This window comes from Vombatus ursinus, unplaced genomic scaffold, assembly GCF_900497805.2.
Source record: "Vombatus ursinus unplaced genomic scaffold, bare-nosed wombat genome assembly UNPS02011591.1, whole genome shotgun sequence".
In the NCBI taxonomy this organism is placed as follows: Eukaryota; Metazoa; Chordata; class Mammalia; order Diprotodontia; family Vombatidae; genus Vombatus; species Vombatus ursinus.
In genome coordinates, this window is record NW_020951369.1 from 4853228 (window position 1) to 4877276 (window position 24049).

Below are 24049 nucleotides of genomic sequence, written 5' to 3' on the forward strand. Positions count from 1 at the left end.
CCTATCTGCCTTTCTACTTTCACTTTGCGGGATTTTTTACCACTCGTTCCCATCGCACTCCCAGTTGGTGTCATCATTTCACTGCTGTTGCTCAGATTTTATTCACTGGGTCTTCTAGAAGATTATTCTAGTTACCTCCGCTCCAGGAATTTGCTCTTGAACAACTCTCATTTACTGAGATATTACCTGGAGCCTCAGGTGGCCCTGTTATATCTTTAATATTTGCATGGCCAGAGTGCCTCTGACCTATATTAACCCCTGTTGTCTTACAGGTGGGACACTAATCCTAAGCACCTAGGCGGTGGGCTTTCCTCCTCCTTTCGGCACCTCCCGTGAGGTATTTTTTTTTCTTGCATTTATTTTCTTTTTAATTTTGCTGATTTTTAAGGCAATTCCTAGAAGACCCCTGACATTGCTGTTGGCATCAATGGAACCCCACGATGAAGAGATCCTCCATCTAGGAACAGCGGTCCTTAAACTTGTTTGGGTAATGGATCCATTTTGGCAATCTGGTGAAGCCTATAGACCCCTTCTCAGAATAATGTTTTTAAATACATTAAATAAGCTAGGAAACCAATTATATTGTACTGCAATTTCTTTTAGGCTCAGACAGATCCCAAGTTCAGAATCCCTGACCTAGAATGAACACCTGGGAAGTGTTTTTTAGAGGACATTATGTGATTTAAGATGCTGCGATTTGCCTGTAAATGCATATCTAAAGTAAGCTGATTGTAATCTAAAAAAAAAAAATCTCCCTTTTGAAGACAAAAACAAACAAAAAAAAAAAAGATGCTTTGAGGAAGAATTGGAAAAATCTTGACTCTGTTGCCTGTCCAGTTAAGAAGGGTGCAGACCAGTCTTGCAAATTGTACAGTTAATATGCCACCTGTAATTTTTCAAAATCTGAGACAGTTTTCCTCACTCCAGGGCTCCAGTGAGCCGCTCAGGTTACGTAACTAGAGAATGGGGTGCACGAGTTCCTGCACGCTGGGTCCTGGTAACGAGTTAATTATTGATTAATATGAATAAATTAGGTCTGTTACTAACGGCCTTTTTCTACGTGGCCGAGCACCAGATTTGCGCGGAGTAGGTGGGCAGATCGTTCTCTCCAGGATCTCCATTTTGAGTGCAGAGAACAGGAAGGCGTGTTTTAGGACGAGCCACGTGAGACTGTCGCCCCGCGGGGGGTGACCGAGGCCGGGCTCGTGGGTCTTCGCGGCGCGCGCGCCCTGGTCTGGGGAAGCCGTGGGCTCTCGGTGGCTGCTGGCACGCGCGGCTTGGAGACAGGTTCGGGCGCCGACTTCGCGGGGGCGGGGTGGGGGTAGGGGCGAGAGCCGGGGCAAAGGAGCTCCCTGCAGAGCTGGTGTGGATGTGTAATGCCCAGCCGGAGGGCGCACGAGGCGCGGGGCGGGCCAGAAGGGTGGAGGCTGTGTGTCCCTGGCATGCCTTGTTCCTGTCTACCTGTGCGGCACATCCACGCGGTGGCACCCCCGACTCCCTCCATTAACACACCCGATGGCAGTCCTACCTCCCTCTCCAAACACACATAAACCTCCTCACACACATAGTGATATCCTCTGTCCCTCCTCTGACACATGCACAGAAGCATCCTCATCTTTCTGTTTAAATACACATACACCCCTCACCCAGTCTCCTTCTCCAAACACATATGACAACCCCTCTTCTCCCCTCCACAGACGTAGTGACAGCCTCTCTCCCTCACCTAACGCTGGCACAGAGACTTTGTCCTCATCTCTCTGTCTCCAAACACAATGCACCCCTCACCCCATCTTCTCCTCCAAACACACCCTTTCTCCTCCTCTAAACATATCAATATACACATAGTGGCACCCTTTCTCCCTCCCCTAACACACATACACACACATACCCACACATACATAGGCATCCTCATTCTCCCCAAACACACATACCGGTATGGAGTGGCAATCCCCTTTTCCTCCCCTAACGTGTGTGTGTATATGTATATATGTATATATATACATATACACACACACATCATCATCATCTCCCTCTCCACATACACACACTCATGACTTTTAGCCCAAATGAAGCCTAGGAGATCAGGGGTATAAAACAAAAAAGGCTCCCAGTTCCAGGGTGGTGCCTTCCTGTCCTGTCAGGACGTCTGACTTTTCCCTTGCTTTGTTAACAACAAAACTGAATGGCTTCTGAAGATTCCTATGCCTCAGTTTCAGCTTCAGGTCTCTGTAAAGGTCTCTGTAATGTTTTCCTGAAAAAGCAGTCTAGGAGAGAGTTATAGGATGTTACAAAAAAACCACTTTTCCTTAAAACTTCATTAGGACCTATGGCACTTTAAGTTTTATCTACACAATTGGAGAATTTTTCTTTGTAAGGTATACAGCTTTTAATTGCATTTACATTTACTCTTTTAATCTAAAGGCGTCTACCTCTGGGTCTTATTTTCAGTAGAAATTCTAGCAATGGAAAAGAAATTATTGTTGGTTGATGTTGATGCTGGAGTGGATGATGCTGCTGCCTTAATGGTGGCACTGGCAGCGCCGAATGTTGAAGTCCTGGGTATCACTTGCTGTTTCGGAAATACTACAGTGGAAAATGTGTGTAAAAATGTCCTTCGGGTATTAAAAAAGTGTAACCATTTACAGGTAACTTTTCTGTCTTGTGAGTCTCTGTATTGCACATTAACAATTCAGTTCAATAGACATATATTAAGTGCCTATTATGTTCAAGGCAACGCACTAGGGATTTGTTGTTTGATTGATAAGTCATGGCCAACTCTTTGTGACCTCATTTGAGGCTGGTGAAGATACCGGAGTGTTTTGCCATTTCCTTCTCCAGCTCATTTTATAGATGAGGAAACTGAGGCAGACATGGTTAAATGATTTGACCAGGGTCACACAGCTAGTATCTGAGGATGGATTTGAAATAGCAAGCCACTCCAGTATGTTTGCCAAGAAACCTCAAATGGGGTCACTAATGACTGAACAACAAAAATGATTTACAGACAAACAAAACTAACTTGCAGGACCTAAGTTTGCTGCTTGATTTAAAAAAATAAAAGAAGAAAAAATACGGGAGTGTCCATCTCCATTGCTTATATAAATCCATTGTTTAAAATCGTATTGTCCTGTATACTGATGAGAATTTAAAGGGACTATAAAGTATGACTGGATTAGACTGAATGATAAAACTCCACAGCGATTTGAAAATTTTTTAAAATTCCACTTGAAATAAATTATTAAAGATGTAGATGTTTTAAATGAAGTTCCCTTGTGATTTCCTCATGTGGGAACTCCTTCTACCAAGGTGGAATGATCACAAAGAGTGGTCTGAGGCTCAGGGACATTAAATGACTTATTCATGGTTAGACAGCTAGGTCAGAGGTGAGATTTAAACCCAGTTCTTCCTACCTCCAAATCTAGCACCCTCCCTGCACTACACTATGTTGCTTCTCATCCAAGAATCACTAATAAACAGAAGGAGAAATTGAGAAGTGGTTTTTATATTACAAGCCATTATTCTAATCGAAAAGCTAAAATGTATAAAGTCATATGTTTAATGTTCCAACTACATTAAGTGATATAATTTGTCTACCGAATGCATTAAAATTATTTCATTTCAAAATTTTGACTTGTAAAAACAAACTAGTGAACGTTGGTAGGTCAGTTATTTTACATGGAATTACCGAAGTCACACTTAGAGTATCTTCAAGTTAACTCAGCTGATTAGCAATTAGTCAAAGCTGCAGTTTGCATCAGTTGTGCAAACAAACTTGAGGTGTGGTGGGTTCCCCCTCCTAGCAGGGCTTTAGGAGTAAGCTGAATGACTACTTGTTAAGTATAGTCCTTTTACATATTACATTTTTGTTGTTCAGTCATTAGTGACCCCATTTGAGGTTTCTTGGCAAAGATACTGGAGTGGCTTGCTATTTCCTTCTCCAGCTCATTTTACAAATGAGAAAACTGAGGCAAACGAGTTAGTGACTTGTCCAGGGTCACACAGTGTCTAAGGCCATATTTGAACTTAGGTCTTCCTAACAGCCCAGCACTCTATTCACTGAGCTACCTAACTGCTCTTGTGAAAATCATAAGATTATCCTAATCTATTCACGTATTTGTTCATGGCTTTGAATTTTTGAGCTCTCAGTAGAAGAATCTGAGATACTATAAACTTTTGTTCCTCCAGCCCCCATCTATATTGCAAATGGGACAGCACCAGAACTAGAATATGTCATTTGGAAAAGAATTTGTGACATAAAGAAGTCATTTTAGTAACATTATTAGAAGAAAACTCACTATTTAGTCTTTTTTAACTAAAATTGTCCCTATGGAAATGTGGGGGATAGATTGCTTCATCCTGGCATGACTGTACCTGGTGGACTTCACCTTTGAGGTACCATACCCTCACTCTCCATCAGACTCTCTCCTGTGCTGTTGCTCTTTTGTCCCTAAGTCAACTTAATTTATCTCAGAATAAGTTTTGACTGACTCTGACTTAACAGAAGAGCACAAGCTATGGTGTGTTCTACTATGTGAGCAAAGTTCTGATTTTGGTTCCAGTAACAGGAATAGCCTACCTTACTACAGAGCGACTCGTCACTTGTAGATTGGTGATTTCATGATGAAGTCTTTGGTCATCCAATAAACCATTTTTACTCTTAGATTTTGGAGTCAAATACCTTTTTAATTTGTAATTACTCATAATTATTATTAATTAAAAATTTAGTGGGTTTCTCAATCACACTCAGGCTGGAAGTGTAGGGGCCACTCGAGATTGGATCCCATTGCTCATCCACACAAGACCTTTCTTTGATTTGCAGCTTTAATTACCGAGGTCAGCTCACCCCTCCTAAGGCAACATGGTAGCCCCCTGCTCTTGAGGATTCATCACATACCAAGGCCTGACTTAATGCAGGCAAGATCAGCTTAGCGCAGAGCTCTGGAGCTCAAGAGATCGCCCTGCCCCTGGGTCTCCTGTAGCTGAGATTACACGCATGTGCCACCACAGCTGACATGATTTGATGTTTATAGCTGCATGCTTTCACATGGGAAACATGAGCCTTTCATTTTTTTTTTAATAATTGGGTCAGTCTGACTCTTCTCACTGAACATTTCATTTCAGATCCCAGTGTACCAGGGCGCTTCTTCCCCTTTACTTAATACAACGAAAAAAGATTATTTTTATGGAACAGACGGTTTAGGGGACGTACCTGATGCTAATGCTCCTGCATTCGACCAAGTGCAACAGGAACACGCTGTAGCTGCAATGATAAGGATCATCAGTGAGAGACCTAACAAGGTGACATTGTCAAGGCTGTGGTGCCATGGTTGGTCTGCCATTGTTCTAGCACCTAGACTTATGCATGGGTGAAGGAAGGAAGGAAGTGTTTACCTGTTATCTTCTTTTATCATATGGCACTAGACTCCTGTTGACACAATATAATGTTTGTTGTTCAGTAGTTTTAGTTGTGTCTGACTCTTCATGACCCCACCTGGGGTTTTCTTGGCAAAGGTACTAGAGTAGTTTGGCATTTCCTTCTCCAGCTCATTTTATAGATGAGGAAACTGAGACAAACAGGGTTACATGACTTGCATACAACTATTATGTGTCAAGTGTCTGCGGTCGGATTTGAACCCAAGTCCTCCTGACTCTAGGGTGGGTGTTCTACCCACTGCACCACCTAGCTGCCCCAAAGTTAAATCTTTATGGCCCAGAGAGTGATAGATGGAGGCTGGATGATAAATACACATAGGTGGTTTTAAACTGATTGGCTGATTAGACCCAAGGAGTGTTTTGTTTGTTTTGTTTTGGTATGAGAAAATACTTTGTAATCTATGGAAATGCTATACAAATGTAAGGTATTATTACTGTTACTATTGTTATTGTTCTCATCTTATATTTGACAATGTTCAGATAGAAATTGCCTTGAAACAAGTTGCTATCCTACATTATTCTTTTATCTTTGATATTCTTGTATATTTGACATGTACTTCTTTAAGAAGTAACAACGCTTTAGATCTATAATAACTTATCTCTCAGACTCCTGGAGCCCACATACCTTTAACCATTCCCAGCCCCTTTAGACCTTTGCTATTACTAGAAGCTTTGTCCGGGGCCATTCATTATGCTTGATATTCAGGTGAATGAAATAATTGCTTTTTGTAACTGAGTAAAAGTGTTGTGATGCAAGCTTATTACCTTACCCCAGTGAGTGTTGATGGATGGACCAATGGAGCTAGAGGAAAGAAGTCTCTAGTGGAATATACCAACGCTTTGTCTTTGCCCTGGCTCTGTCAACAATTAATTTCATCAATAACGTAGACCAAAGGCATAGATGTTATGCTTATTGAATTTGTAACTACTGGGAAGCTGAAAAGATTAGCTGATATAGTGGATGACAGAACTGTCAGGATAATGGGCAGAAGGAAAAAAAAAAGATGAAATCTAAAGGTCTAAGGGTAAAGTTCTGTTTGAGCTTGAAAAAAAAAAACAACTATGCAAATGTAAGTTAGGGGAGACACAGCCAAAAACCAGTTTGTGTTTTAAGAACAAAACAAAACCGGGTGGAGGTGGAGGAGATGGTATGTTGCAAGCTCAATGAGGCAGCAGCATGATGTGGCTCCCAAGAACAAAAACGACTTTGGGCAACATTAAATAGAAGTCTAGAGATAGATAAAAGACCCACTGTATTTAGTCTTGTAGAATACTCTCTCTGGAGAATTTTGCAGCACAATTCAGAAGAGCCACTGGAGGAGTGGAGTATATCTAGAGAGGGGTGAAGAGGTACTCAAGTGCCTTAAGAAAATGAAGGCTAATGAGGTTCGGTTGAAGACCTGGGAATGTTTATTTAGCCTGGAGAAAAGGGGGTAAGGGCGGGCAAGATGGCTGTCTTCAAGTTTTAAAGAAGGTATAACTATAGTAAATGGGTGAAACTTATGTGGAAACATATTTCTATTTTATCTTAGGAGAAATTTCACAATGATTAGAACTATCACATACCATTATTGGCAGGTGGCTTCAAAGGGGTTAGTAAATTCCCCTTCTCTGAAGTCTTCCAGCGGAGCCTAGATGTCCAACTTGAGAGTAGTAATGTAGTTGGGATTGGTGGTTTGGGTAGGGGGATGTACAATATAAATTCTGCAATAACTGCTAACTCTAAGATTTTATAAGTCTCTGACTAGTTATAATAAAATGTAGAGAAGTATGACTTTGTATTTTGCAGGTAACTCTGATTGCTACTGGGCCTTTGACTAATTTAGCTCTGGCAGTGAAAATGGACCCAATATTTCCTAAGAAAATTAAAAATATGTTTATAATGGGAGGCAATATGTACTGTAAGTAGTTTTTTAAAAAAAATTAAATTAAAACTTAAATACATGATAAGAAAAGAAAAAGAAACATTGTAAACTTATATTAAAAGTTAAATATAAAAGAAAAATATGTCACGTGCACAACAGAATGTAAGAGAGGATTCAAAATATATGGCAATAAATCTTCATTTCAAGAAAGCCTATATGTTAAATACTATGCATTGTGTTGAGAGCTATCCATCTTTTCTTTGCTTCCTTGTAGGTTTTCTTTTGTTCTCTGCTGCACACTTTTTACTTTGTTCTTTTTTCCCCCTTTTTCTCCCTTTCACCGCCCACCCCAGGCTACAATTAAATGTGGTTATATATATATACACATACATACATATAAACACATATGCTTACCCTAACAGATTCTACTCCTAATCTTTATTTTTATATTTGTGCATATCTCTTATTTCCTATCCCTCCTGACTCCTCTACTTTACTTCTACTCGCTACTTTACCCTCCTGTTACTTAAACTACTCCCCCTCCAACAATCCCTCCCTTATCCTCCCATTCCCATAAATCTAAATATCCTTCTATACACTGCTTTCATCTGTTCCCCAACCCACCCCTCTAAAGATCAGTCCCTTATCCTTTCCCCTAAATAATTTTGAAAGATATATACATATATCTACATAGTCATTACAATTAAAAGTAATGATAATGCTTATCAACAATTAATTGATAATTCCTTATTAATTACAATTAGTGATAATAAAACAATGATAAAAATACCTTTTGGAAGGATAGTATATTTCCTCTAATTTCATCATCATCATCACCTTCTTCATCACCACCACCACCAGTATCATCATCATCTTTAAGCATTGTTCCAGGCATAGAACTAAGCTGGGGATACAAAAAAGGCAAACAAACAAACAAAAAAAGACCCTGCCCTTAAGAAGATCAGCATTCTAATTTCCATTTCAGAATGAGTTTGTCATTCTTGACTTTTAGAGGAAAGTTAACTTACCCCTACATATAAACAATTGCCAGACAATTTAAAGTGCTTTATCCCTTGGTTTCCTTTCCTCTTTCTACAAAGCAATTTACTGCTTTAAGTCAAACCAATTGCTATGAATACAATTTTCTCTTTTTTTAATATTTTATTTTTTCTAATTTCATATAAAAACATTTTACCATTAGTTTTTAAATTTTTATATTTTATTTTTTCCAGTTTCATATAAAATTTTTAATATTTGTTTCTTTTTAATTTTGAGTTCCAAATTCTCTCCCTCTTTCTCTCCTTATTCCTTCAGAAGACAAGCACTTTGATATAGATTATACATATACAGTCATGCAAAACATATTTACATATTAGCCACGTTGTGAAAGAAAACACCAAAAACAAGAAAATAAAATTTAAAAGGAAAAATGCTTTGACCTGCATCCATCAGTTTTTCCTCAGGAGATGGATAGAATTTTTCATTATCAATCCTTGAGAATTGTCTTGGATCATTATATTGCTGAGAATAGCTAAGTGATTCAAAGTTTATCATTATACAGTATTGCTGTTACTGTGTACAATGTTCTCCTGCTTCTTCTCACTTCACTTTGCATCAGTTCATGTAAGTCTTCCCAGGTTTTTCTGAAAGCATTCTGCTTGTCATATTTATAGCACAAATAATATTCCATTACATTCATATACCACAACTTGTTCAGCCATTCCCCAATTATGGGCATTCCCTTGATTTCCAATTCTTTGCCATTACAAAAAGAACTGCTCTAAATATTTTTGCTATAAATATTTTCCTTTTTCTTTGATCTCTTTGGGGTACAGAGCTAGCAGTGGTATTGCTGAGTCAAAGGATATGCATAGTTTTATAGCCTGTTGAGCATAGTTCCAAATTGTTTTCCAGAATGTTTGAATCAGTTCATGATTCTAACAATAGTTCATTAGTTACCAATTTTCCTATATCCCTTCCAACATTTGTTATTTTACTTTTCTGCCATATTAGCCATCCTGATAGGTGTGAGGTAGTACCTCAGAGCATTTCTTTTTTTTGTTTTCTTTTGTTTTGTTTTGAGGCAGTTGGGGTTAAGTGACTTGCCCAGGGTCACACAGCTAGTAAGTGTCAAGTGTTTGGTCTGAGGCCGGATTTGAACTCAGGTCCTCCTGACTTCAGGGCCGGTGCTCTATCCACTGCGCCACCTAGCTGACCCTAGAGTATTTCTTTAATAGTGATTTAGAGCATTTTTTCACATGACCATAGATAGCTTTGATTTCTTCTTCTGAAAACTGCCTGTTCATATCCTTTGACCATTTGTCAGCTGGAGAATGACTCACATTCTTATAAATTTGATTCCGTTATCTATATATTTGATTCTTTTTTAAATTTTTAGGCAATTGGGGTTAAGCAACTTGCCCAGGGTCACACAGCTAGTAACTGACAAGTGTTTAGTCTGAGGCTGGATTTGAACTCAGGTCCTCCTGACTCCAGGGCCGGTGCTCAATCCCCTTCGCCACCTACCTTCCCCCTATATATTTGAGAAATAAGGCCTGTATCATAGAAATTTGCTGTAAACATTTTCCCTCAGTTTCCTGCTTTCCTTCTAATCTTGGCTGCATTGGTTTTGTTTGTACAAAAATGATTTAATTTAATGTATTCAAAATTATCCATTTTATATCCTGTAATGCTCTCTATATCTTGTTGGTCATAAATTCTTCCCTTATCCATAGATCTGACAGGTAAAATATTCCATGCTCCCCTAATTTGCTTATTGTATTACCCTTTATTTCTAAATCATGTACCCATTTTGACCTTATCTTGGTATACTATGTGAGATGTTAGTCTATACCTGGTTTCTGCCAATTTGTTTTCTAGTTTTCCCAGCAATTTTTGTCAAATAGTGAGTTCTTGCCCCAAAAGCTTGTATCTTTGCATTTATTAAACACTAGATTATTATGGTCATTTACTACTGTTATGAATACAATTTTCAATTAAGATCTCACTATTAAGAAAGATCATGAAGACTTTCAAAGCTTAGTTATTTTGATTCAACAAAACTGGAAAGAAATAAATGGGTAGGTAAGAGGCAAAGACGTTGTCAATCTATAATGGTCATTCCTTCCCCATCTTCTTACCTCTCAAACCTCTGAAGCCCACACATCTTCATATGTGCCAGCCCCTTTGCACCTCTATCATTACTAGAGGCCCTATCCTAAATCACAGACACCCCATCAGTGACTTAGTGGTGAGGGAATCTCTATTTCCTTTGTTCAGTGGAGAGAGGTGAGAGGGAGTCCCCTCTTCCCTCTGCCGGAGTTAGGCTGTGGAAACTGGGGAGGTGATATTGGAGTGGAGATATGTTTAAAGACAGTCTGAAGTCAGAACTCTAGTCCCATTTTCCAACAGAGACATTGTTATAAAAGTTATATGCTTATATGACTATATATATAATTTTATTTCAATTTTATATTATATTTAGTTTCCAATACTCTCCATTCCTTTCTCCCTCTCTATTCCATTGAGAAAGAAAGAAAAACAAAACCAGTTACAAATATATATAATCATGCAAAACAAATTCCCACATTAGCCATGTGCCTAGATATTTTAAGGACATTATGGGTTAGGTAGGTTTCATAGGCTGACCTGGGATTCTGATTAATGTCTATAACATTGTTTCTATGGGAAAATACTTGGGTCCTAAAGAACCAACTTATTCATGAACTTTCACTGAACAACTAATTAGTTGAGTTCTTTCTTTCTAGAATTTGTTTCCATTTTTATGTATTTATTTGGACAATGAGAAAATATAAGATCTAGTGAATGATTTTTTGTGTTTCTTTCTATGTATTTCACTAGCCAGAGGAAACATTGATATCTGTGCAGAATTCAATTTTGCAGCAGACCCAGAGGCAGCTTACATTGTCTTAAATGAATATACTTGTCCAACTGCTATTACGACTTGGGAATTTGCAAGTTCTAATTCGCTACCTTGGGTAAGTTGTTAGATATTCATTGTCCCCTTGCATTTCTGAAATATGCAATGACATACCCTTCATGGTAGAAGAAAGGATTCAGTCTCTAACTCTCTTTTTTAACACTCAGTGACATTCAGTCAGGGGCTTGCCAGAGCCAGCTCACAATGAATGGTGAGGGCCAATTGTTAATTTTCAGTGTGAGTATTTATACCTTGGAAATCATCGGGGCTTCATTTATTGTTCTGTTGATTGTCTAGACTTAAGAATGGGATGGAGAAGATATTAATAATTCAGATTAAACTTAAAAATATGTCCTGAAGTACATAGTTGCCCTACTTCTTTCCCTTCCCCCAGCCAGTAGTTAAACATTTACCTTCACATCCCACCATCGTGGCTATTGGGCTAATGAAGATTCCTAGAATTTGATTTAAACACGTGCTCGAGCCTCGCGCATGCACACGCACACACACACAATCAGCAACCACTATTACCATGTCTTCAGGTGGACATATGCAGTCATGTTTGCATTATTTTAGCGATAGTAGCATATTAGACATGGTATGTAGCAGTATTAGACATAGTATGTATGAAAACTGAAATGGAGGTGTTAAGTAACATAGAATGAAAAGAATTGTTGTTTTGTTGTTGTTTTAGTTGTGTCCAACTCTTTGTAACCTCTCTTTCTTGGAGGGGGAGTTTCTTGGCAAAGATACTGGAGTGGTTTACCATTTCCTTCTCCAGCTCATTTTACAGATGAGGAAACTGAGGCGAACAAGGTTAAGTGACTTGCCCAGAGTCACACAGCTATTAAGTGTCCAAGGCCAGATTAGAACTTGGGTCTTCCTGACTCCAGGCCCCACACTCTGTCTACTTCAGCATCTCGTTGCCCAATGAAAAGAATGGCAAATCGGGGCAGCTAGGTGGTGCAGTGGATAGAGCACCAGCCCTGAAGTCAGGAGGACCTGAGTTCAAATTCAGCTTCAGACACATAACTCTCACTAGCTGTATGACTCTGAGCAAGTTACTTAACTCCAATTGCCTCACCGAGGAAAAAAAAAAGAATGGCAAATCCAAAGAGAAATGCCAGTATTTACATTCTTTACTTTTATCTATTGCAATCCCTCATCTTTGCAATAAGAATGCTTTAGGTACCATCCCTGCTAGCTGTCCTTCATCTCTCCTCCTCTTCATGGTCAAACTCCTTCAGAAAGCTGTCTTTCTGAAATCAACAAATGCTACAAATCAAGGCTTTATTTATTATTCTAGACTTAACGAAGTACCTACATTCAGTGCCTAAATTTCTTCTCAAACTTCCCTCAAGTAATAAATACAGATTTGAAGGGGGCAGTATTTAAAGATACCCTACAGTGAAGTAGTTTTTTTTTTAGCAAACTTGTGATTTTGGGGGTCATGAGGAGGGCCCAGGAAGGAATACTCCCCACAGTGAATCAGCTCCTGCTCTGCTACTTTTCTTCTCAGTGAGTGGCCTGGGGCCTGGAGAGCCCACAGTCGTATAGCCAGGATGTGTCAGAGGCGGTGGAACTAAACCCAGGTGTTCCTTACTCCAAGACTGGCATTCTCTCCCTATGCCAAACCACCTCTCAAGCAATTAATTGGCTCCATTGTACAGGGCTATTTATTAGCATCTTTAGAATAAATAGACTGAGGGAGAGAACCAGAGACCTAGGAGCCTTTGATCATCAAAGTGCTATAGCCCTGCAGACTCCACTGATCCAGATGTGCCTGAAACCCTGACCCTCCAAATGAGAAAACTTTGAATTTACGGAGGACTCCATGTACTTCTCATATTCATTCTTTTCTGCTCTGTTGCTTTAATGTCCTGCTTTAATGTTGCATCAGTTAAAGTACAATGTGGGATAGAGAAAGGGAATGGACCTATGATTTTCTTGGGGTAGGAAATTCCTGGGTGGTGAAATTCCTTCTTAATGCAGGTCTCATCTTCTCAGCAATTATAGTTGCCTAGAACACTGAGAGTTTAAGTGACTTTCCCCGGGTCATACAGGAAGTATATTTAGGTAGCCCTTGAATTCAGGGCTTCCCAAGGCTGATCGCCATAATACCCACATCTAGAAGATAGGAAAAGGAGGAATGAGTATGTTAGTACGTAAGCATGACAATAAGCCTTTTCTCATGGCAGATCATAAAAAAGAATGAAGAACAAAGATAATGAAGAGCATTTGTATTTTTCTATGTCTGTAGGAATTTTATGAAAAGTGTACTTCACAGGACAGTGAAAAAGCAAGATTTTTGAAAGAAATCTATACAGTAACCACAGGGTATCAAAAGCGTCCCATTCCCGAGTTAAGAGCCCTCTACCGGAAACCAGGATTTGTGTCTTGCGATTGCTTTGCAATGGCAGCTGCAATTGATGAGGACTTGGTCACAGAATCCATGTTCTGTGCCGTATCTGTGGAACTAACTGGCTCCCATACCCGAGGAATGATGGTTTTGGATATAGAAGACAGGCTTCAGAAGGAAAACAAAGTTTCAATTGCAAAACAGTTGGATATGGAAAAATTCAAAGGTCTTCTGATGGCTGCTTTGAAATAGTAATAATAATAATCATAATAATAACAATAGCTAGCATTGATATAGCATTTAATATTTGCAAAGTACTTTACATATGCTATCTCATTTGACTTGAAATAAAGTTTCCATTATAATCTCACATATAATAATTTTTGTTTTAAAAAGGTATTCAGCTAAAAATTACAATATCAGATATTTTGAAATAATTCAGATTCAAATACACATCCAAATATTAGAACCAAATTCTAATTTTAAAATCTTAAAGGAAATTTCAAAATATTCACTGAAACTGAGTTCTGATAAGGTTTCAGCATGTTGGTGTTTCATGAGGGATAATGTTTAAGTATCTTTATTTGTGTGAATTCAAACTATTTTCATATGATTGCATTGCATGGACTCCAGTCTGAGATCTTTGCAGTTTTCAAAAGCAATGGCTATGTCTGAATCCATTGTGACATTGCGAGAGAATTCAGTGATTTAATTTCCTTTACCTCTTACAGATGGCTTTGTAAATAATTGACAAAGGCAGACCATCAAATGCTACTTTTTGTCTTGATTTTCTAGTTTAAATTAGAATTCAGTTTGTTCCCATGGAAATAGTCTTCTGTTTAATAAAAGTTCAAGTTCTGACTGATATGGTTTTATTATTATTCGTGACAATGGTCTGTGTCTTCTTTTTCTCTGGGATATAGTACTTTCTACCTAGTGTGTACTCAACAGAAGTTGACTGATTACTTGAAAAATGGACATATACAAAGGCACTGTGTTTCTCTCTGCTTTATTAATCTATAAACATGAAAATATTATAAAAAACATATTGTCTCCGTAAAAATTGCCTTAAATAGTATATTGGACTTGCCCAATCAGTAAAGAAAGTCTAGGGGAAAAAATGAGTACTATCCAAAGTGATGGCATGTTTAAAAATTTTATAACAAAGTTTAAAACTTATCTGACCCTGGTACATTTGATTGTTGGTTTAAAATCTTTCTTTTCAGACTCTTTACCCTTTACCCTTCTCTCTCTATACTCAATCTGAAAAGCATTGCCATGGGCCAAGTACAGTGAGCTGAATGGGAGAGAATAACAGAAGGGAGAAAAGGAGCTGATACTCAATTCTAGAGAAAGAAAAGAACTTTACCTCACTTAGCTTTGGAGAGAAGAGAAGAATGGGTCTTATTGAGGCAATGAATCTAAAAATTAACAATAATATAGTTCTTTGACTTCTTAATATATTCTCTTTTTTGAGGTTCCCTTAAAAGCTCCTGTCCCATTCTGTTGTAGACCACAAGTCATCGAGTACAACTGCATGAGGGAAGAAAAGGAAAGATAGGGCTGAATAGATATTCGTGCAATTCAACAAACGTTGCTAAAGATCACACGGTGTTCTATGTGATTTGCACCATAAAGCAGGACACAGTGGTACATCTTGGAGAATTAACGAAGATTAAAGAAGGCACAGTTCCTACCCTTATGGAGGACAGTGACATATGGCCACCCTGTCCCCCTCCCATATGTCTATATGAGGATGAAGGAATGTTGGGTGTAAGCCAAGTTCCTAGTTTTAGAAACTCAAAGATAGACATAGAGGAAAGATAATGATACTACTGCTACTACTTCCTGCCTACCTACCTACCTAACATTTATGTAATGCTTTAAGATTTGCGAAGTGCTTTATATATATGACCTCATTTGAGCTTCATGACAAACCTGTGGAGTTGGTGCTATTATCATCCCCATTTTACATAGGAGAAAACTGAGGCTGAGAGGAGTTCAGCGACTTATCCAAGGTCAAACAGCTAGTAAACATCAGAAGGATTGGAATTCAGGTCTTTCTGACTCCAAATCTGGTACTTAATCTACTGTGTAAAAACCCTGCAGAGCCTTGATATGATAATGCTGTTTTCATTGGGGAGGGGAGAAGGGAGAATGATAAAAAAAAAATCAGAATAACAACCAGAAGAATCAAATCACTAGCAAAGAAAAAAAAGGTTTTGTGCCAGCACTAGGGATGGATAAGTTGGTTAGCCACCAAAGGCACAATGTGTAGGGGCACATTCTCTGATACTCCTTCATATTTTCATGTATTGAGACATTTGTTTATGTGGCTATTCCCCCAGGGGAGTGGAGTCATCCACATCTTCTCATCCCATATGACTCTTATCCGTGTCTTTCCATAAATTATTCATGGGGACGTCCATCCAAAATGCTGTGATCCTTCCCCTAGATCACTTGACATTGCATGGATGCAAATGGAGCATGTGAGCTGCCCATTCATTATCATTTACTCATGACATATGACCAACCCACCTCCCTCTTGAGTGATAGAGCGCTTTGCAAAGTATTACAGCTTACCCTTACTGTGCATTTCTCCAGTGTTCTTGGGGTGACTTCAAAGCTTCAGAGACCGTGATATTCCATGACATACAGGCATACTGCATCAGATGATACCACCACTAAACCTGTACTCCAAAGAGATGACAGAAAGAGGAAAAGTTTCTCTATTTACAAAAATATTTCTAGAATTTTTGTAGTGACAAAGAATTGGAAACTAAGGAGGTGCCCATCAACTGGGGAATGGCTGGGCAAAATATGGTATATGAAATACTATTGTGCTGCAAGAAAAGAAAGAGATTTTAAAGAAACCGGGGAAAATTGTTTGAACTGATAACAGAGTAAGGTGAATAGAACAAGAAGAACAATTTATTACTATGTCAATAAAGTTGTGGAAAAAAATGAACATTTTTTGAAAGGTTCAAGAACTCTGAAGAATGAAATGATCAACCATGATTCCAGAAGCCTGATGACAAAAAATACTACCACCTCCTACAGAGAGGTGATAGACTAAATATGCAGAATCAGATACATTTTTGGACACTACTATTACAGAATTTGTTTTGCTTAACTATGCATATTTGTTACAACAGTTTTGCTTTTCTTCTTTCCTTTTCTGTGGTAAGGAAGGGAACACAAAACAAAGGCTTGCTAATCGAAAAAAAACTAATTACAAGTTTTTGAAAAAGTAGATTAAACAGAAAAAATTAGCCCATTTCAAGGAGATGGTTGGGATTATTAAAATTGTTGCACAATTGTTCAGAGGCAGTTTAATCCACTCTCCTTCTTCTGTTTAATTCTGGGTCCTGTTCATTGTCTATCTTAACATACACACACACACAGAGAGACTAGCTCAGTGGGTTGTCCACTTAACTGTATATCTTAGTGTGGATAATAAGTATTTTTCATCTTCTTTGTTTTCCCTCCATGAGTACTTAGGCTGGATTCTTCTGAATGATTGTAGACTCCCTGTAGAAGATTGTAATGTTTTGGGGCTTGATGCAACGAGAAACATGTCACCCACAAAGAGGAGGATCTTGAAGAACTCATCATTCATCCCAATCTGATACTGTGCTAGGCATTCTCCAGGGTAGTAGCAAACGCCTCTGCTGAGTTATCTTTCTTTGTCTTATGCATTTTTTGTTGTTAATTTTATTATTGAAAAAGTTGTTTATGTTGTTACATTTTTTCAAGGAATCCTGTCTGATTTTAACACATGTATGAGAAACATCTTGCTGGAGCAAGAGCATTCAGCTGCCATGTTTTTCTCCAGTGACATCTTGTATTCTATGCCCTTTTCAGTCAATTCTGCAGCTGTTAAGATGTGATTGCCATAGAATATTGTTTGGGAAAAGCCTGCCTCTTCTTTTCTTATACTTTAATCGAAGATACCCTAGATGCATGTATTATTTTCTTTACAATTTTGGAGGCATATGGGTTAGTAATTATTGATATTTTCTTGGTCACTGTTTTTGCTAACAAGAGTCTGATTTTTTTCTAAGTGGTTGGTATTCTCCCCAATATCAGTTATTTGAAGAAGAATCAATACCTTAAAACCTTCAAAATTGTGCTTCCTACAAAATAGATTTCTGGGTATGCTTGATTAGCTCATCTTTGATTTATTGAATGGCCTTTCTGCTTCGTCATACTACATATTGGGGTCTGTGAATTAGTGTCCAAATGTAGTGGATCTGGGCAACTAGGTGGTGCAATGGATAGAGCACTGGGCTTGGAATCAGGAAGACTCACCTTCCTCAGTTCAAATCCAGCCTCAGACACTTATTAGCTGTGTGACCCTGGGCAAGTCATTTAACCCTGTTTGCTTCAGTCCCTTATCGGTAAAATGAGCTGGAGAAGGAAATGGCAAACCATTCCAGTATCTTTGCCACAAAAACTCCAAACGGGGTCACAAAGAGTCAGATACAGCTGAAACAACTGAGCAACCACAACAGTAGTAGATCTACTCTTATAAATTGAGGAAATTGTTAAAGAAATATTTACAGATATTTTTAAAAATTTTTTTATTCATTAGTCATTGTTATGGTTTCAACCTTAAAGGCTCTTGCTATGACAAGTTTTAACTAATCTTGTTTCCACATATGTACATCACTTCTCACCATTTTCTGGGGATAACACTATTCATAGTCTTTTACCATCCTCCTTTGCTTTTTATACAAACTTACATTCTAAATGGGTGTTGCCCTTAGAAGTCATATCTCTTTGGTAAGGATATCAAGTAGTGTTTGGCTTCTAGATTCTTTTGGACTCCTTGATATGGTGAATGACTTATATTGATTAAACTTCCTTAGGAAATGGTGATAGTCTGTTTTAATGTCTATTCTCTAATCCATTTTTAAGCTTCAGCAACTTGTCTAAACAGATTTGGTTGAATTTGCCTCCATCATCTTTCTTCTAATTTAATGTTGGTTCTGATCTTTGCTCAGATATTTTGATGGTCTAATTATATGTAGACATCTGACTTGGAAATTACTTCCACTTCATAACTAGTCATTTCCTATCAATTAAAATGTAATCAAAGAGGCAATGTTATTGGCAATGAGCCAATTTCAAAGTAAAAAATAAAACGAAACAAACAAACAACAATGAAGGTTCAAGTACTTCTTCTGACACATACTAGCTACGTGATCTTAGACCAACCACTCCCTCTCTTTCAGTGCCCAGAACTGTGAGTCTAAGACGAAGGCTGCCATTATGACATCTCAGGATCAAGGCCACTCTTACTTTTTTCAGTGGTGGACAGAACTGAGGAAAGGTATTTGACTCTAAAATCTAAGAGTAAAAATGGTTTATTGGATGACCAAAGACTTCATCATGAAATCATCAAACAAGTGATGAGTCACTCTGTAGTAAGGTAGGCTATTCCTGCTGCTGGAACCAAAATCAGAACTTTGCTCGCATAGTAGAACACACCATAGCTTGTGCTCTTCTGTTAAGTTAGAGTCAGTCAAAACTTATTCTGAGATAAATTAAGTTGACTTAGGGACAAAAGAGCAGCAGCACAGGAGAGAGTCTGATGGAGAGTGAGGGTATGGTACCTCAAAGGTGAAGTCCGGTACAGTCATGCCAGGATGAAACAATCCATCCCCCACATTTCCATAGGGACAATTGTGCTTGTAGCTTAGGAAGCCTTTATGATAAGTTACATCCATTAGAGCAAATGATCAAAATCTTTTGTTGTTGTTCAGTTGTTTTCAGTTGTGTCCAACCCTTCGTGACCCCATTTGGGGGTTTTCTTGGCAAAGATACTGGGGTGGTTTTACCATTTCCTTCTCCAGCTCATTTTACAGGTAAGGAAAGTGAGGCAAACATAATTAAGTGATTTGCCTAGGTTTACACCGCTTGTAAGTGTCTAAGACCAGATTTGAACTCATGAAGATGAGTCTTCCTGACTCTAGGCCTAGATTTCCTTCTTACCCTCTTCTTAAATATCATTTATTTTAAAACTCTAACTCAGGGCAGTGAATCTCTTGACTTAGCTTACTAAGCTCCTTCAGTTGAGAAACTTGCACACAATTCTGCTACTTTCACCCTACTGTCACCTCTACTGTAATCTGGCACCCAATCAGTCCTAGCACTTACTGTCCTCATTGCTTCCTCAGCATTTGCTGATATACCCTCTAGATCACACAAATGTTTCCTAGATTTTCTTTTCTTTTCTTAAAATGTTTTTTAAACAAGTTGTGGTATTTGAATGTAAAGAAATACTATTGTGCTATAAGAAATGATGAGCAGGCAGACTTCAGAAAAACCTGGAAAGACTTGTATGGACTGATGCTGAGTGAAGTGAGCAGAACCAGGAGAACATTGTACACAGCAGCAGCTACATTGTGCAATGACTGACTTTGATAGACTTGACTCTTCTCAGCAATGCAAGGATCTAAGACAACTCCAAAAGACTCACGATGGAAAATACTATCCACATCCAAAAAAAACAACCATGGAGTCCAAATGCAGATGGAAGCATATTGTTTGCTCTCCTTTTCTTTTATTGTTTTGTTTTATTTCTTCTTTCTCGTGGTTCCTCCCATTAGTTCTAATTCTTTATACATCATGACTAATGTGGAAATATGCTTAATATGAATGTATAAGTAGAGCCTGTATCAGATTACATACCATCTTGGGGAGAGGGGAGGAGAGGGAGAGGGAAGAAAATTTAAAATTCAAAATCTTATGGAAGTGAATGTTGAAAACTAAAAATAAATGAATTGCTAAAAAAAAGTTTTTTATTATGAACTTAAACACTAAAAAAGAGTATTTTTTTACACATAGTAGAACACAAAAAAGAGAATTCTATATGAAAATATGCATCTCCATTTCATACTGCTTTTACAAAAATTTATTAATTCTACAGGCTATTTTCTTTTTTAATTTTTTTATTACTGAAACTTAAATACACAATGCGAAAAGAAAAAGAAACATATTGAAATTTTAAATATTGGAACAAATACAAAATAAGAAAAGAAAAAAAAGCATGTCACGTGCACAGTTGAACAAAGAGAGGATTCAAAATATATAGCAATAAGTTTCCATTTCAAGAAAGCCTAGGTAATAGATATGAGTTGAGAGCTATCCATCTCTTCCTTGCTTTCTTGTTGATTTTCTTTTGTTCTCTGCTGTGCACTTTTTACTTTTTTTTTCTCCCTTTCTCCCTCCTCTCCCCAGAAGGCTTCAATTAAGCTCAGATAAATCTATGTATAGATATCTAGATACACATATACACATACATATATATATATATACCTTTATACATACATATATAGACATATACTTTCCCTAACAAATTCTACTTCTGATCTTTCTTTTTATGATTGTGCATATCTCTTATTTCCTATCCCTCCTGACTCCTCTACTTCTACACGCTACCTTGCCCTCATATTACTTAACCTACCACCCCTCCAAAGATCCCTCCCTTCTCTTCCCATTCCCATTAATCTAAACACCTTTCATACTCCCCCCCTTTAACTTATTCCCTCACCCTCCCCTCTAGAGATCCCTCCCTTAACCTCTTCCCCATAGCACTTTATTTCTTTCTGAAAGAAAGACTTTTATAGTCTTCTAGATATATGTGTGTTATTCCCTCTTGAACCCATTCCCAATGAAAATAGATTTCCAGAATAGCTCTCCTCCCGTCTAGTTCCTGTGTTGATTCTTCCTCTCACATCTAATTTGTATAAGATAATTACTCTTTTTAGCTGTTCCTAAATAGTTTTACTTTTTAAAGTCATATCATACTCAGCTTTACCCCAATATTTCTTACAAACCACCCAATTACTAATAATAATCTTAGACATACATTTTACATTTTACATACATGAAAAGTAAATAGTCTGTGTTTATTGAGTTCCTTGTAGTTAGTACAGAGTATTTCTCTTGGTTCTTGTATGTCAAATCTTCTATTGAGTTCAGGTTTGTTTGTTTTTTTTTTTAACAAAGCCCTGAAAGTCTGACAGTTCACTAAATATTCATTTTTTTTTTCCATTCAGGCTTATGCTTAGCTTTGCTGGGTATGATACTTTTGCCCTTTGATATATACAGGTTACTTTCAAAACTGTGCTGCATATATGTGCTTCCCTCTGAACTTACTTCTTTTCTGTACATTTTAAAAAGTGCTATAATGGCCTTTTTTCCACCAACATTGCTATTTCCAACCCCCTCCTAATTAACTGAAAGGAGAAAAAAAAACAAAACACCTTCCCCTCCCCAGGGACTGAGGGATGAGGTATAAGGTGGGAGGGGAATTATGCCTCCCACATGTGTGTGGAGTGGAGGAGTAAATTTGTATATTGTGATTATACTTTCTGAATGAAATATTCCTTTGTAAAAGCTCCATTGTGTTACATGATAAATAGCAAATTTCACCTTCTTCCTCCTTCTTTATTATTATCCTTCAGTCATACCCAACTCTTTTTGACCCCATTTAGGGCTTTCTTAGCAAAGATACTGGAGTGGTTTGCCATTTCCTTCTCCAGCACATTTTACAGATGAGGATACTGAGACAAAAGGAGGTTAAATGACTTACCCAGGTTCACACAGCTAGTTACATGTCTGAGTCTGGATTTTAACTCAGGTCTTCTTGACTCCAGGCTTGGTGCTCTATCCACTGCACCACCTAGCTGCCCTCCTTCTTACACACTTCTCATTCCCCTCTTCAGAACTCAGAATAGAACCAGCCCATCCACAGGACCTCTGTTTTTCTTTTTTAACTTCCTCAATATCTTTTGAAGACATTAAGATTCTGAAGGGACACTTGTTTCTTCTTCTCCTAATAACATATCAGCACTGCCTTCTCATGCAGCTCCTTCTAATTGCTGAAATAAATTTACCTTTCCAGAATTCTCTGGACTCTTGTTTGAATGTCAGAGGTCCTACTCAGCTCTGGCCTATTCATCAAATATACTTGAAAGTCCGGGTTGTTCAGGGAGGATTAACACCTCTGGTGTAAGGGCTTGCTGAGCCCTTTTCAGGGCTTTTCATCCACCTTTGGTGTCCACCTGATTCACCCAACTCTCACCTGTGGCTCCAAGAAGCTGTAGCATGCACAGTGGCCATACCTCGGTAAAACTGTCTTGGCAGACAGGTTAAACCAGGTTAAGGGTAACTGACAGGCCTCAAGTCCATCAGTGAATTAGGAGGTGGTCTACCCCTTAAACGTGGGAAGACAACATCTGGAGGAATGGACAGATGAGAATAATTTAGAGCTTAGAGCTTGGTCAGACATCAAAAATTCCAAGGTCATCCACTCCATCCCAAGCTATCTCCAGTTGTCCTGTCTTTTGTCTTGCTACTGGACGTTGATGACACTGGAAGAGAGAATGAAACTAATGACTTTGTGAAATTCTGCCTCACTTAAATCCATTTCACGTAGAAGTCAAGCTATCGCCCCTGTGACATCATTGGTCCTCTTTGAAAAACAAAGAATGGATAACAACTTGAAAGTGCTCTATTTCATTAAAGGTCCAGTTTTCTCCCTGTTGAAATATACTCAGCTTTGCAGGAGAAGTTATTCTTGGTTGTGAGCCTTTCTTTTTTTTTTCCTCCTTTTGGAATATTGTATTACAAGATATCCTGAAATTTTTTTTTTAGTAAAAGCTGCTAGTTCTTCTTGAACTGCTCCTTTCTGGATGTTTGTCATATTTTTTCTTTGAAGAGGGAGCTCTAAATTTTGGGCAAAGCATTTCTGGAGCTTTTTAATTTGAGCTTCTTTTCACGAGGTGATCAGTGGATTTCAGCTTCACTTTGACATAGTTCTAATAGATTTGGACATCATTTATTCATGATTTCTTGAAATACAGTATCCAGGCCTTTTTTTAAAAAATCATTTTCTGGGAGTGCAATAATTTTAAAATTCTTTCTCTTTGACCTATTTTCACACGTCAGTTTTTTTTTATGTACCTCTTACATTTTCTTCTATTTTTTCAATCTTTTGATTTTGTTCTAATATTTCTTGCTATCTCATGGAGTTATTGATTTATGTTTAGTCTATTCTAGTCTTCCTTTCCTCAAGGGTTTCTTCCTTCCTTTCTTCCTCTCTTCCTCCCTTTCTTCCTTTCTTTCTTTCTTTCTTCCTTCCTTTCTTCCTTCCTTCCTTCCTTCCTTTCTTTTATAAATTAGGGCTTTATTCCAGGGCCAGGCTTTGCTCTTTGTCCAGAGTAGGATAGTTGGTCTTACTTGGTCTCTGGGTCCCCTGGGTTCTAAGGCTAACTTCTACCTCTTAAAGTTAGGTTCCTTAGGTCTTTGAGGTTCAATGTGCTAGATATCCAGGGCCTTCTCTGAAGTGTAAGGACAGAATATTAGGGACTTCAAAGCCCCTAGGCTTGGTCCCTCCTAGTCTGGGTACTGTGGCCTGCACTGGTAGCACTTCAGACATCT

At 38.2% G+C, this 24049-nt stretch overlaps 1 protein-coding gene across 2 annotated transcripts; it reads left to right on the forward strand.

Moving 5' to 3' along the window:
* The first annotated feature begins 1240 nt into the window (after positions 1-1240).
* Positions 1241-13857, forward strand: LOC114039066 (inosine-uridine preferring nucleoside hydrolase-like). Of its 2 annotated transcripts, none has more exons than XM_027856675.1 (6): positions 1241-1287; positions 2452-2645; positions 5122-5298; positions 7223-7334; positions 11160-11296; positions 13499-13857. In XM_027856675.1, exons 2-6 carry the CDS (start codon positions 2463-2465, stop codon positions 13847-13849), a joined length of 960 nt encoding a protein of 319 aa, XP_027712476.1. In that variant the 5' UTR covers positions 1241-1287; positions 2452-2462; the 3' UTR covers positions 13850-13857. The 2 variants fall into 2 exon arrangements, with proteins under 2 accessions (XP_027712476.1, XP_027712477.1); XM_027856676.1 differs by having other exon boundaries at positions 1259-1287; positions 2449-2645.
* Positions 13858-24049: the final 10192 nt, after the last annotated feature.